Raw genomic sequence first — 14800 nt, 5'->3', positions numbered from 1 at the left:
ACACACACACACACACACACACACACACACACACACACACACACACACACACACACACATATCTTGGGGGAGGATTGCATACATCTCGAATGATGCATTATATAAATATTATCTTTATCCCCGCGATTCAGTTAGTAGTGCCTAAAGCGAAATGGCCGATGACAGCCGATGTCATTATATATTTCATAACTTTATGATACATCGCTTTCATGTTCCGAGAAGATGCGCGCGGTATTCTCTCAGCACCGTAAATCGTTCTCTATTATGTGACTAACAAATGTCTGCGTAAACGCGCAGTAATAAATCTCCCCTTGTAATTATACACATCACAGGGAACGATTTTGAGCGCAAAGCGACGTGTAAAACGCGCATCCTCCAGTTGAAAAGTCATTTAAGTCTAAAAGTCATTATCTTTGACATATATATATGTGTGTATAATGGACCTTACCTTTATACATTAATCGTGCATCAAAAATGTAGGTCAGGCGCATTAATGAGAGAAATCATTGACATTCTACTGGATGAAATGCTCGATTTTTTAAATTAATGCACATTTTTTTACTTGCTTAACACTATATATGTATGTCATATGCATTCGAAAATTTGAAGAGGGAGAGGAAAATGATTATTATTACTATTATTATTATTATTTCAGTTTCATTATTTCAGTTGTGTTATAAGTTCGAAAATAATAGATGCACAGTCATACATTTGAGGTAAATGTATTTAGAATAAATTACATATAGAATTATTATTTTAATATCTAATGCAAATGATGATTGTAGTTGGCATTTCTTTTTAGTTAGGAAAAAATTGTTTTGAAAAATTTGAAGATCAGGGATTTAAAGTCGTTAATTTGTTCTATCGAGTAAAATTACTTTCGGAAACGAGAAACATCGAAACCTGCGTGTCGCCGGAAATACGGTTAAGACTCATCCCGTTTTTCATCGGATGTTGATCAACGAAACCGCGAACTACGTTTGTTCGTGACCTCGCAACCTCACTCGCGTTCGCCAGCAGAAGATAATCGTGGCTAATGTAGTTTTCTTTCTTTTTCCCTTTCTCTCTTTCTTTTTGTCTTCATTGCGTCTCCCGCGCGTTCTCGGTCAGTCGATTAATGGAATATCATTCGATTAATGGAGAGAGATTGTTGCGACACGACAGCGCAACAATAATTCCCGCCCGATAATTGCGCCTCGCGTTCAGTTACGTAACTTAATGTTCCTCCACTTGTCCGCGTGCCGATATCGGGCGAGACGCCGCTGCCGTCGAGCCAACAGACGACCGGTCGATCGTGCGATTTGGATTTAGATTTGGTAATTTATAGACGGAAATGAATGGACGAACTTGGGCTAGTCCGTGTCTAAATTAACTCCGCGCCAGATGGCAGATAGTTTAGACGTCGCGCCGGGGGCGACCGGGACGTAAGGAACGACGTCGTTTCGTCGCTCGTACGATCCTTCACTAGATGATGCTGAAATTGTACCCTCTACTACTCTTTCGTGCTGCCAACAAACTGGATAAACTGCAATAATCAACACAACATAAATGAGAGTTTTGTGACATTTTAAGTAATCTTTTCACAATACGTAAGAAACGAGCTATATCATCAAGCATATAGAGAATATATGAAGATTTCTAACGCTGATATTCCTCCCCCGCTCTTCCTCCACGATACACATCCCAATTGAGTACGCCGATGCAAGAAAAATAAAAAAGAGAAAGCAAAAAAGACAAAAACACTCAGCAGTCTCCCGTTACGCTTGTGTTGCAGACTGAGGATGTCCTCAAAGAGGAAGTCGCCACCAACGAAGCTATCGGAGGGCGGGGGCGGTACGGGTACAGTGGCAGGCGCCAACGAGGAGGAGGAGGACACTACCTCGCCGGTGGCCGGTTCCGGTGGCGAGGCAGCCGTCGTCGTCGGTGAGGAGGGTGCCACCACCCCCGTCGACATTGAGGAGTGCTACTCCCATCAAAGAGGCGGCGAGTGCGAGTCCTCCGGCTGCTCATCGCCGGCGACTACCAGCGAGCCGGATCTACGCGACTCGCCGTCGCCCTCATTGAATTCCTTGCGGACGGCCAAGAGACAGAGGCTGTTGTTCCTGTCGAGCCAAGAGACTCTTGCACCATATCACCATCCTCATCACCATCATCATCACCACCACCACCATCATCATCATACGAACACATTGTCGTCGTCGGGCGGTGCACTGGAACCGGCGAGCTCCTCGGAGTGCGGCTCGCCACCCACCCTCCTTTCCGTCGATCCCTATTACCCTCATCATCCACATCACAATAACAACAACAGCGTCACGCAAAACAACAACAACAACAACAACAACAACAACAACGGCAGTGGTACTACCACTGCAGGCAGTAAAAGGTCCATGGACGACGTTCTTAAAAGACTAACGTGCAAGATGAATAGCGAATCCTTGTCTATCCAAGACGATACTACCAATACCAGGCGGACATCACCGCCGCTCTCTTCCACGCCAACCGGTCACAATGCACATAGGTTAGTCCAGGTGATCAGATATTGAAATAGAGGATTAGAGCAAGATAAGACTCATTACTTTCTATTTTACATTGTCTGAGACAATAAAAAAAGAATTATTGATTTAATCGTTTGACTATCAAATAATGAATAAAGCAGTAGATTCAATAACTTTTTAAATAAATACTTTCGAATATTAGTTAATAGTTTTTTTATTCTATGGAGTGTCTAGCTTATCAAAAAATTTGCTTATCAAAAAGATACTATGTTCATCATTATTTAAAATTATAATGTATAAAAAAAACATAAAAACAAAGTAATTAAAAACAAAGAAAGAAATTGCTTTTACTTTTAAATTTTCTGTGCTCTGGATCTTTCAATTGTCATTTTGATTCTCTTCCGTTTAATATCGATCCGGTTGCTATTAACGCGGTCAGGAAGTATCCTGCAAATAACAGGAAATGAGAACAGCGTGCCGTTTGAGAACTTCTTCCAATTTTGCTGATTATTTAGATTCCGTTACGATTCGTGTAATCCATACAACGTATCTCGATAAGCGACTCTTATGCAACTTGTGTATATTAATTATTCGATGCCGTGTTCGATCGACATTGTAACAGTGCACTACTCTGTTGCAATATCTGCCTCATAATGCGCCACCGTGTCGCCGAGGTTATCATATCTCTCCCACTTTACATAACTGATTAATATAATATAATGGTAAATCAGAGACGGATGTTGCTTTTTGCAACTTTATTACGAGTGCCTATAATTTTTGCTTTCGCAACTAATTGCCGACTGTACATATAATTGAAGCATATACAAATACTTATTTGAATTTAATCTCGATTTTATCGTCTCTTTCTCTCTCTCTCTCTCTCTCTCTCTCTCTCTCTCTATATATATATATATATATATATTCATATTTGAAAAAAGTATAACATTTTTCTATGGAAATTGAATATTTAAATTTTAGAGTTTAGCTCGTAACATTATCGATATTCTTCGAACACAGCTTACAATGCGATATTTCACATTCTCCATCATCCGTTGTTATCGCCGGAAATTAGGGCGTCGACTATAATTTTGTTTTCTGAAAGAAAAGACCACTGTGTCGTTTCTTGCCTCAACATTCTCAAGGCCTGGTATCTCGGATATAGTAACATGCAACTAACGATCGGGCGGGACCTAAAAGAGACTATTGTCCCGAAACCATAAAGCCAACCTAGCGGTCTCTTGGAATGGATCTCTATTGCTGTACAGTCATTTGACAATGATCAGTAATTTTGGAATAAAAAGCAGTATAACATAAAACATCCATATCGTAATAAAATTAAAAATAACTCGAAACAATTATTGTCAAATTCAAAATTTTCAAAATCAATTTTCGGTTTTGATTTAATATATCCTGAAATAGTCTTAATTTAATGAAAATCATATATTTTAGTCTATCAATAATTAATTTATAATATTCATATTATCTGATCTCGTATTGTAAGTTCTTAAAAGATTAATCAACAACTTGAGAAGCTTTAATTAATATCTACAGTCGCGCTATAATTTATATCTACAGTCTTAATAATTATATCGTTCTTTGAATTATAAAAAAACTTTTATTAATTTACTAAACTGCTCAATATAACAATATGTTCTTTATACAGTAATCATCTACATCAGTTATTTAATGTTACTGTATCTTACATTAATAGATACAATTCAGTTTTTCATTTTAATGCTATAACAATATTTAAATTTATTATATGATACAAAGACTTATATTGACTACTAGTGCTGAAAATCTACAATGCATGTAACATATATTATGTACAGATTTTCAGCATTAATGTGAATAATCGGAACGCAGTGCGCCTTAATTAATTCCGGATAATCCATGAGACAATATCTGAAAACTGACTGACATATATTTTTCAAACGATTATTTTGCGTCGATAATAGCTGCTTTAGATAATTAAGTCTTTCGATGAATTAATTTGTTTGCATAATTTTTTTTTCTTTATTCGGTAAATTGTTCATACAGCGCGAGAATACAGAATCTAAATTGTGTACACGTGGCTAATTATGATTGTGCGTCATACAAGATGGTACGATAACGCTACGCTGATGATGTTACCATAAAATTATACTTTTGCGTTTCCAGATTATTCTACTACATACTTGTGACGCATTAATTGATATTAAAATTAGAAATTGCTGACTTAATGAAACGTTTAAGCAAATCATTTCATCTATGATCAAATGGTTATGAATTTTCTAGTCACTGTTATTTTTTTAACTGTTTTTCACTGTTATTATTGACACAAAAAGTGTATTGCGTTATGATTCGCGCAAAATAACGCCTGGCAATGTTATATGAAGAACAGCAACAATAGAATAGCAAAACTCTCTGCAAAAAGTGTCTTCCCTCAAGCTAGATGTGTAACGCAATGTCTTATGTTGACGTTGTAGTCATTGAAAGTAAACGAGTGAACTTGGCAGCATGGAGAAGTGGTAGCACAGAACTGTGCCAGTCTGCTGCCCACATCGAGCAGACGGCTGGCCAATATTCTTCAAAAATTCAGCCAACAGTACAACATGCACTTACGTTGACGTTTACCTTCTTTTTGGAGCACGTTCAATTTTACTTAGCGTATATCGAAATAGCATGGATTCGATTTAAAAATATACAGCTAATACTCACAAACTTCTTATCACGCTGGAATGTATGTGTAACATTTAATACCAATTAATTTGTAATTAATTTGTTTTCAGTATAGTTCCATTAATTTATTCTTAAGCTGGATATTAATCGTTAATAATTTAATTCGTTGTTTACTTGGAATGTTGCGAAGATAATTCCAATGTGTTATACCAATGAGTTTCGAGGAAATCGACACGACTCGGAGGTACTTTGAACTCGCAAATTTACGTGTGTAGACATTCAGTAAGACGTACAAACAACTGTAACAACATTGTTATATAAAGCATCTCGAATTCGTGCATCATATATGCACTACTGACGTATCGCGCGAATCGTATTATGAGCACGTACGAGCATTTGAAGATGCGAGAAGACTTATAGAGTAGACGAAAATATCGGGCATATACATTAGCTCTCAGCTATTTTAAATATAATAGGTATTGGATAAAAACCCCCGTGAAGTAATCACGTCGCATTATGGACCGGCGATAACTTTGATACATAAAACTTCTGATATTTCCAATGTCGGAGGGCAAAACAACGTCAGCAGAAATTTTTGTCGATAGTCAGCTAAACACTGTAATATTATTAAAATAATCGATTCGATTTACAAAAATGTAGAATTATTCTTTTTAACAAATAACAATTTAGAGATACAGCAGTTAAGCAGACATTATTAAATTTGCTGATTTTATCGTGAAATTGAAACAATTCTATTTTGTAGCAGAGAGAAATCTAGATAAAAGATTGATAGATACATAAATAGCTTGATGATTATATATATTGCAAGATAATGGATTAGTAACGACATCGATCGTGACGCTTAATAACTTAGACATTTAATTATCGACAGTATTATATTTAATGATATTAGTAATTTTGATGAAGCACTGCTCTAAATCGAAGAGATCTCCCATGAAGATTTCATGTTAGAGTCTCGGCGATAAAAATGCGAAGAGACTTCTTTATTCTTATTGATTTCATCTACAATCCGTGTGCTATCAATTTATCATACATTTTCGCGTCCGTTAGTCCGTGTAGACAAGAGCGAGTTGTGTATGCAGAGAATAGAACAAAAGAGACGAGGCTATCATTTATCTTGGCTCGTGCATGAAATTAAGCCCTTCAAATATCTTAGCGTGCGATAATAATAACAGAAGGCTTTTTATTTTTAAAATTATTAAACATGAAATCTATTGCCAAACTCACATCATCATTATCACGCTAAACAAAGTTTGCGTGGAATTAAAGTTTTTCGCGAAACGGGATGCGCATTTTCGCTGGCTACTGACTGAACAAGATAGACTTAAATACTGAGGAAATATTCAAATATCATCGTCCGTTTAATTTCTACGATGAAGTTAAACGGACTGTAATTTCATAATTATTTCACGAATTAACAACAAAAAAACATTATTATAAAAATTTTATTCTATATATCTCACACATTTTTCTGTTTTAAAATACGCGACGCGATGTTTAATCTTTTATCGAATTTTAAAATAGCTTCTTAATAAGCTATTTTATCGTAAGGAAAAAATATATGTGATATTAGAAGTTGTTTTAGCTACTCTGGCTATTAGTCAGAAATTATTAATCTGAGATAATTAAGATAATCAAACTAGCATTGCAAATCTGGAAATATCAGATAAATGCAGATGGCTGCGTATTGTAAATGAGGAAAAAATACATGTGTCCATGACTTGATGTAGTCGGAACAACTTAAGCGTTTGTGCTGTATGTCATTCGCGTGTATCGTAATGTAACTTTAATCGTTGACCCTGTAACGTCATGAAGAGACGCGGTTGGCCTATATTTTTCGCAACGTAAACTTCCTCATTGTCGACATTATCATCCTCGTTCTTTTCGCTCATATAAGCTTTGTTAGACCAGTGGTCGCCTAAGCGCCGCGTATACACACAAACACACACACATACACACACACACACACAATATGACCTGTATCATTTATTTGCGGACCATTTTCTTCGACATAAAAGAGCAGAATCTCGAGGTCGGTTCTGGGCGGGTGATCAAGAGCTGGGGATCCAGGGAACGGGGGAGGAGAACTGATGGCACCGGGATGCCCCCATCACGGACGCAAACACTTGCCCTGTCGTGATTGCGCGGCCGCGTCTCATTTATTATTCACCTGGCTTCCAACGTCGCATACGCGACCACCTACCATCTGGTTCCAACCTAATGCGCTGGAGGCTACCTGCCTCTTTCTCACTCGGCGGTCTAGGAACATTTTTACATCGACGGATATTTTTGACTAACAGTTATTATTTTCTCCTTTTGATATTAAAAAGATTATAATGATTATTAATACTGAACAATTATTTAATTTAATAATGTTAAATAAATTAAACAAATAATTATTATTTATAATCAATTAATAAAAAAATTAATATTAATAACGAAAGATAAAATGAAATATATACGAAATGTTGATAAAAATTGTCGCTAATGATTGATGATTTATCATTGATGATTGACATAGAGAACAAAATCCGTATTTATTTCTTATTGTATGAAAAGAATTATTTCAGTTTCCATCTATTATCAATAGTTTTAAGTATAATTTCTTTCTCGATGATAATTATTAATTGCTTAATTAATGAATATAAAAATATACATATTAAATAGAAGATTTATTTATTTTGAAATTTGTATATATTTTCTTAAGTATTTGTCGTACTTTTGTTTTTCATTTGTACTTTTCAAGTTAAAGCAATTCAACAAATATTTAATGAATATTTTCTATCTCTCCCATCCATTTCACTCTCTTTATTTGATTAAACGAAACTGACTTGGGTTTGTATATGTTGGGTTTGTATCGTATATGTTGTAGTTGCAGTGGAAGCACGACTACCACCGTGGCAAATAACGTGGCACTCTCACCTCCGGATTCTGGAAGGATATCAAACACGGAGGCGCAAGTAGATCAGGACGGCGTGGCGGCCCTTCACAGGATCCTTTGCGCTGAGAGCTTCGCCGAAAAGGAGCGCCGACTATCGGAGATGATCCTGCAGCTGCAGTTGCTTAGGGAACGTCTTGTACAACAGCAGGATCAATCGAAGGTAGGCAATTTTTTTAATGCATGCCTGAGCAAGACAGCTGAATTATATTTGTAAATATTGAATTATTATTATAATAATACTAGATGTGCGCTAAATATTTTGAATACAAATGTTGTAACATATTAAATTATAAATTTAATTGAATATTTGCTAATTAATCTGCATGAATTAAGGTGTAGAAGAATGTAAATAAACAATAGAATATTATAGAAAAATTCTAATTTCAAAGCTTGAGGCAACAGATATGGACGAAAAGAATAATTTTGCTGAAACTGAACTCTAAAAATTTAGTTAGATATAGATCTGAAAATAATTTTGTTGGACTATCAAAATAATTATATAGGACGCTCAAACTGATTAATTAGAATTGTCTAAACTTTTTATAGCATTATTTTTCATTCCTATTTTGATAGTTCACTTAAATTATTTTTAGATCTATATTTAATAAATTTAAATTTTTGGATACTTCAGCAAAATCATTTTTTCCGTGTAATATTTCTGAATAATTTTCCGTGTAATATTACTGTGGAATGCGTATAAGGTAGGAAATAGAAGATTCGAATAATTGAATTTGTTGATACATTAGGTCTATTTTTTATTGCTGCACTGAATCGATGCAATAAGTTAAAGTGAAACAAATGTATATTTGCACTGTACTAGAAAGTGCAACAATAAAAAACAAACCTATTATGGTGAATAATTATACTATTTTAGGTTTAATGCAAGAACTAGAAAAATATAAACACTTTCTAACCTCCAAAAAAATATTCTGCCATTTAGCAGTGTTAATATCAGATGATTTTCCATTTATATACTCGAGAAGATAGATACTCTATAAAGTAAAGGAATTTCGTATAATCATAAAATGCTGGATTTAGGTTGCGATTCTCTCAATGCTAGAAGAATGTTTTGCATTACTGACATGTACTACGTAAATAACAAACTTTTTCTAACAAATAAGCGTGCTGCTAGTATCTTGTATATCCTCTTATTTCAAAAGTTTATATGAGTTATTACAATAAAATTTTTTTATTGGTTTTGTATTTTGATCATAACTCATGTTTCCTCATTTTTATAAATGAATATGTGTTATAAATATATGCGCCTGATTCATGCAAGATTTTTTACTTAGAGGAAATGTTAAGAGGAATTCCCCGCTTATCGGCAGAATATTTTTTTTAGGTGAGATAATTTTCAATGCTGAACCCAAATTTGCTATCGAAATATTTCCATTAGGTCCGGTTTTTAAAATAAAAGAAAAGATATTTTTACAACATATAATGAAATCTTATTTGAAATATTAAATGTTTAATTTTTGTTTTTTTATATGACTTTGGATCGGTTTTACGTATCAGAATCCAGTAATAATTATCTAGAATATTTCCGTTTTAATATCCTAAATGATTTCTTAATTATCCATCATCTGATGGAAATGTTTGCCTTTCTCAATATTTGTTGCACTCAAATTATTTATAAAGAAATGCTATATCATAAAAATTGACATATTATATAGATATGTTAAAATAATATATTATATCTTAAAAATTCAATGTAATGGAAATTTTAGCGCCAGATTTGAACTTGTCGCATTAAAGCACATTGCAAAAGTTTTTTTTCTTACGCTAAAAGTTATTCAAAATTTGTGAACTAATGTAATGAAAGCACAGTGTAACAGTTACATAATTTGAGTGATTTGTCCAATTACGTCACATCATGCGGAATATCGTTTACAATTAATAGAAGAAAAAAATAGAATGCGTGCCGCATGGCTGTGACGAAATAGAGAATGACGGATCAAGCTGTGTCTCAATATAAATCCAGCCAGTGCATGTTGATTGACGAGGGAAAGTGCATCGATTACCGCGGAATCATAATTACGCGGTTGAATCGCGGTCGTGCTGGTATATCGCAGGCGATAGAAAAATGAGAAATCCAAGTTTCCACGACGCGTTGACCGGTATGCCGTTACGACCAGCTTAGTATGTTTTCGTTTTAAAAAGACACTATGCGATAAAGCGAAACATTCTCGCGACTCCGGCGACTCGTCGGGCGAGGATTGTAAGAATAATTCATAATGTTCGCGCGCGCGCGCGCGCGCGCGCAGTTATGCCTCTCTGCAAACAACATAAAAATTCTACGCGCGTTCCTTCCCGCGCCATCGGAATGTTAAGCCGTATTCTTCTGCTTAAAAGCATCTCCGCGATGTTCTTGACAATAACGTCAAGACCTCTCTCTGTGATATTACCGTACTAATAGCGGCGAGTCCGTTGCACCTCCGCGAATAACAGTATACCTTTGATGCGCCTGCATCACGCCAGACTGCAATCCGCGAGCGCACCGCAACGGGCGCGAACGTTCGGGGCACAATGAGATCTCATTGAAATCGCTCTGGCCTGTGTATCGGATTCGATAATCGCATCGAGATTAGTATCACCTTCCGTCTCACGACGATGACTCGATGCTTCGCGCGGCCTCAAAAAGCGCGGGTCATCGCGTAGCTGCGGCGAAACGCAACCACGCTGCTCCGCCGCCGCCGCCGCTGCCGTCGCTCGCGCTCGAAGGAATCGCGGGAGACCGGAGGAACCTGTCTGCCCGCAAAAATGCGAACGCGTGCAGATAATGCCCGACGTGTATTACCGTTATTATGCCAGTCATTTACGTGCAGTGGAAACGATGTTTCTTCCCCGATGTCCCGCTAAATTCGCCCGCCGGCGAAATTCTATACGAATGCATTCGCGTAAATGTCCGTCATGTGCGCGCGGCAGGTAGAGGCCGATGTGCCTGTGAACAGTTAATATTCTGAATTCGGGAGAGTGGTAACAATGTCCGTTGTGCCGTAAACAACATCTTGAGATATCCCAGAGATCTTGCGAACGGTCGATTATGATCCGTAAGGTGGAACGTGACAGACAAGTCGCTGACACATTTCCAATTATATCGATTTATATTTAATTATATATATATATCTGTAAGAAGAGAGAAACGCACGCAAAAAAAAAATGTCTCACAGGAATGTTTGATTTTTTAAAGGGCCTGTATTTTCAGATTTGCAGTCGCATATATACAAATATCAACAATTCTTTTAATGATGAATTTATTCAAAATTCAAAAATTAATAATGCATATAAGCGGAAATTTTACTTTTTATGTTAACAAATTACTCTGTAAATGAACGAAACAAGTAAATTTTTAATTATAATTTAGCTCTCCGTATTTACAAAAAATAGTGAAATGGTATACGTTCATTAATATACTTCATTTATTTAAAAGAGAAATTATTTTTTACGAAAGTCTGAAATCTGTCGACATCTCGCTTTTGCATTTGAGAAATCTATAACCAATAACGCGAAATTATTTCTATAACATTTGCGAACTGCTCACGTGCAAGAACACCGGCTAATGTCATTAGATAATTAAACCTGAGAGAAAGGGAGAGAGAGGCAAGAATCGGGAGTTGTTACGATCGTCTGCAATTGCACTAATAATTGAAATCCGCAGTCGGAGAGACACGTAACTACTGGCAATAACGTTTTAACGATTCGAAAGAAGAAAGATAAGGAAAGTGCCAATCTTCGCTGTGCGACAAAAATGAGTTTTCCATATCTCGGCGTTTCCTGTTAGAGTTGTATTTTAATTATAATCGCGTGACGAGTTGTCCCAGCCTGATAGGTTCGACTTAAGAACATCTTAAGAAATTGTTCGAATCGACCTACAAGTTTTCTCATTCAATGATTAATTGGCATGTCCGACAAACCGGTCGTACAGTAACTGAAATGTCAGTTACGCTGAGTAAAAGCTATCTGATTCGCTGGAAAATCTCCAACGGGCGAGAGATCGATGTGACTTCGCGTGGAACTTCTTCGGATGAGATCCTCCAGAATAGAGAATGTTTTGTCGTCCGCCATTTCATCGGCGCGGAGAGAAAACGCGTTTGTCGGCGGCGTTTGCGCGCCGGGCGCACCTCGAGTTTAGCCGACATTAAAGCGGAAATGCAACGACGGCATCGTCGTCGAAAGGGAGGGAGTTGGGGGTGATAGGGGAAGAAGAGAAGCACAGAGAAAGCTGGGCGGCGGAGGGAGAGGCAGGAGAGATTAGAAGCAGGCGTACGAGTTACGAGGTAGATAGAAGTGCGCGAGAAAGAGGTAGGTGGAGTAAAAAGGCGACGACAGAGATAGAGCGAGAGACGAGAAAACGTAGGAGGAAGGCGGTAGTCTCGATGTTCTCCTCCTCTTGGATCGTGGAGGGCGTATAGTAATGTTCGAGTTGGCAGACTCGGGGTCGAGTGGGGGTCTCTCCCTCCGTCTGTCTCTCTCTCTCTCTTTCTCCTTCGTTCTCTTCTCGTCCTCTCCTCCCGGAGTCTCTCTCTCTCTCTCTCTCTCTCTCTCTCTCTCTCTCTCTCTCTCTCCTCCGTTATACCTTTCCACCTGTTATGCGTCGCCGTGCCATGCTGCGTTGGCACAGGTGTGCGCGATCGCGTAGCCAGCGACAAGGCCCGCACGCTCTCCTCGATCTCCTCGGTCTCTAGTCTCCCACCTCTCCAACCTTTCTCTTCCACCTTTCTGTATCTCGTGTCTGTTTTGCTCCTTCTCTCTTTCTCTCTTTCTTTCTCTTTATCCCATGCACTACCGGCTCGATTCCTGTCTTTCCCGGCGAACGAGCAGACCGATCGCGCGTGGGCGGCGAGGATCGCGTTCCCCTCTACCCCAAGGCGCTTTCATGATCCTACCTTTACGTTCGGCTGCACCTGCAGAACTGTCACGCCCAGTAGCTCGATCACAGCCGACCTGCTGCACCGACCTGCTACTAGACTTTCTCCTCAAGTCATATTCTTCTACACCAAAAGCGTCGCATCGTTTCAACGACGAAAAATCATACTTTCATACATATCACGCATACATATATGAACGCATTGCTCACCATCAGGCATGGGAGATTTTTATGCAGTAAGAATGACAATATGAAACATATTGTTTGAGGGAAAATCCAGTCGTAAACAAACACTCAGTAGTTCAAAAGGTTTTCATTTCGTCTGGTCAAAGATGTTAGAGTACACTCAGGCAGTACAGTCTCTTTGCGAACGAAATTTAACCCCTCCCTCCCCCCTCCTCCTCTCGTCTTTCCCCGCGGGCGCACGTAAAAAGCAAATTATCTCCTGTGTGTGTATATGGCGGGACGTGTATATTTCTCTGAAATAAATTTTCGTTCCTCATAAATTACCAACTTGTCAAACACGCGACGCAGCTGCGCGTGAAATTAGTACATTAACACGTTTCGCTGTACTACTTTTACATATTTTAATAAGAATTATGGTTAGCGCGTATTACCAATGAAATACATGCATTAACCGCGTGCGAAAATCTTCATCATATGCGATTCCGGGAAAAAATCCGCGGTTGGAAATTTCAATTTTTGAAATCTAAACAACCCTTGCTCATCTAAACAGACTTGCAACACTCGATAACGCGTTTTACGGAATTTTATTTGATTACTCTTTAATTTTATATCTTCTCTGCCAGTTTGAATATTATTATAACGCTGGTAAAAACGTATATACATGTAACGAGTTAGCTATGCCACGTGCGTACTTCATAACAAAATATTCTTTAAAAGAAATCTAAGGAGAGATTGAAATGACGGTGACATATAATAAGTGTCCCTACAAAAACGAAAATGCGATCAAAATTTGCATGCCGTGAAATAATTAACGATATAATCATATTCAGGACGATCATTAGATTTCTCATTAGTCATTAGGATATATAGGCGAATATATAATTATGTAAATAACTTTTAATTATACTTTGCCAATGACTTTTGAGCCGCAATATTAAGCAACTTGTTTATTAAATTCTTTCATCAAGACCATCGATTAATCTATTATAATTTATGAGGGTACGATAAAAATATTATAATATTAAAAATATTATATTATATAAATACAATAGTAGTACGCAAATATCGTGTGTAAACTATAATCGTCAGTAAACTATAATAATTCATGTATGTAACAACAAATAGTTTGAGGAGTACATTAATATATCATATGTACATACACTGTAAAATCATTTATATATTTGTATGCTCCCACGTTATTATTATTTCATATATATTTATCTATCAGAGATGTATAATCTATCGTACGACAATATCGTTATTACGTGCGACAACATGGTCCACAAAGGCGGGGCAAAACTGGACGAGGGCATCGCGTTTCGCGCATCAGGGGCGACAGAGGGGCGTGTGGTGCGGCGGTTCGGTACGGGGCGGACGCGCGCTGCCTATATTCCATGCTTGCGTGTGTACGTCCATATCCATTTGTCCATTTGCGTATCGGCCGGCGCTTTATGGGAATTAGCAGTGCATTGTGGACCACCGGTGGGCGGGCTGTGTGTGCACCGGTGCACGAGACACGACCGCAGGCCCGGCCACCCCCGCGATCCGATGGCGGCAGGGATTGCGGCGGAATATAGCCGAAAGGGATGACGGGATAAAGAGAGGAGAGAAAGAGAGAGAGAGAGAGAG

At 37.8% G+C, this 14800-nt stretch overlaps 1 protein-coding gene across 1 annotated transcript in view; it reads left to right on the top strand.

Annotated features, from left to right (window-relative positions):
* Positions 1-14800, top strand: part of LOC108686351 (transcription factor SOX-5) — a 65387-nt gene that overhangs the window by 21105 nt on the left and 29482 nt on the right. Inside the window, exons 2-3 of the mRNA XM_018191616.1 lie at positions 1775-2518; positions 8050-8278. Of these exons, the coding sequence (XP_018047105.1) occupies positions 1775-2518; positions 8050-8278 (973 nt within the window). The remainder of the gene's footprint in view (positions 1-1774; positions 2519-8049; positions 8279-14800) is intronic.

This window comes from Atta colombica, unplaced genomic scaffold (assembly GCF_001594045.1).
Source record: "Atta colombica isolate Treedump-2 unplaced genomic scaffold, Acol1.0 scaffold176, whole genome shotgun sequence".
Taxonomy (NCBI): domain Eukaryota; kingdom Metazoa; phylum Arthropoda; class Insecta; order Hymenoptera; family Formicidae; genus Atta; species Atta colombica.
This window is presented reverse-complemented; position numbering and strand designations above follow the sequence as displayed.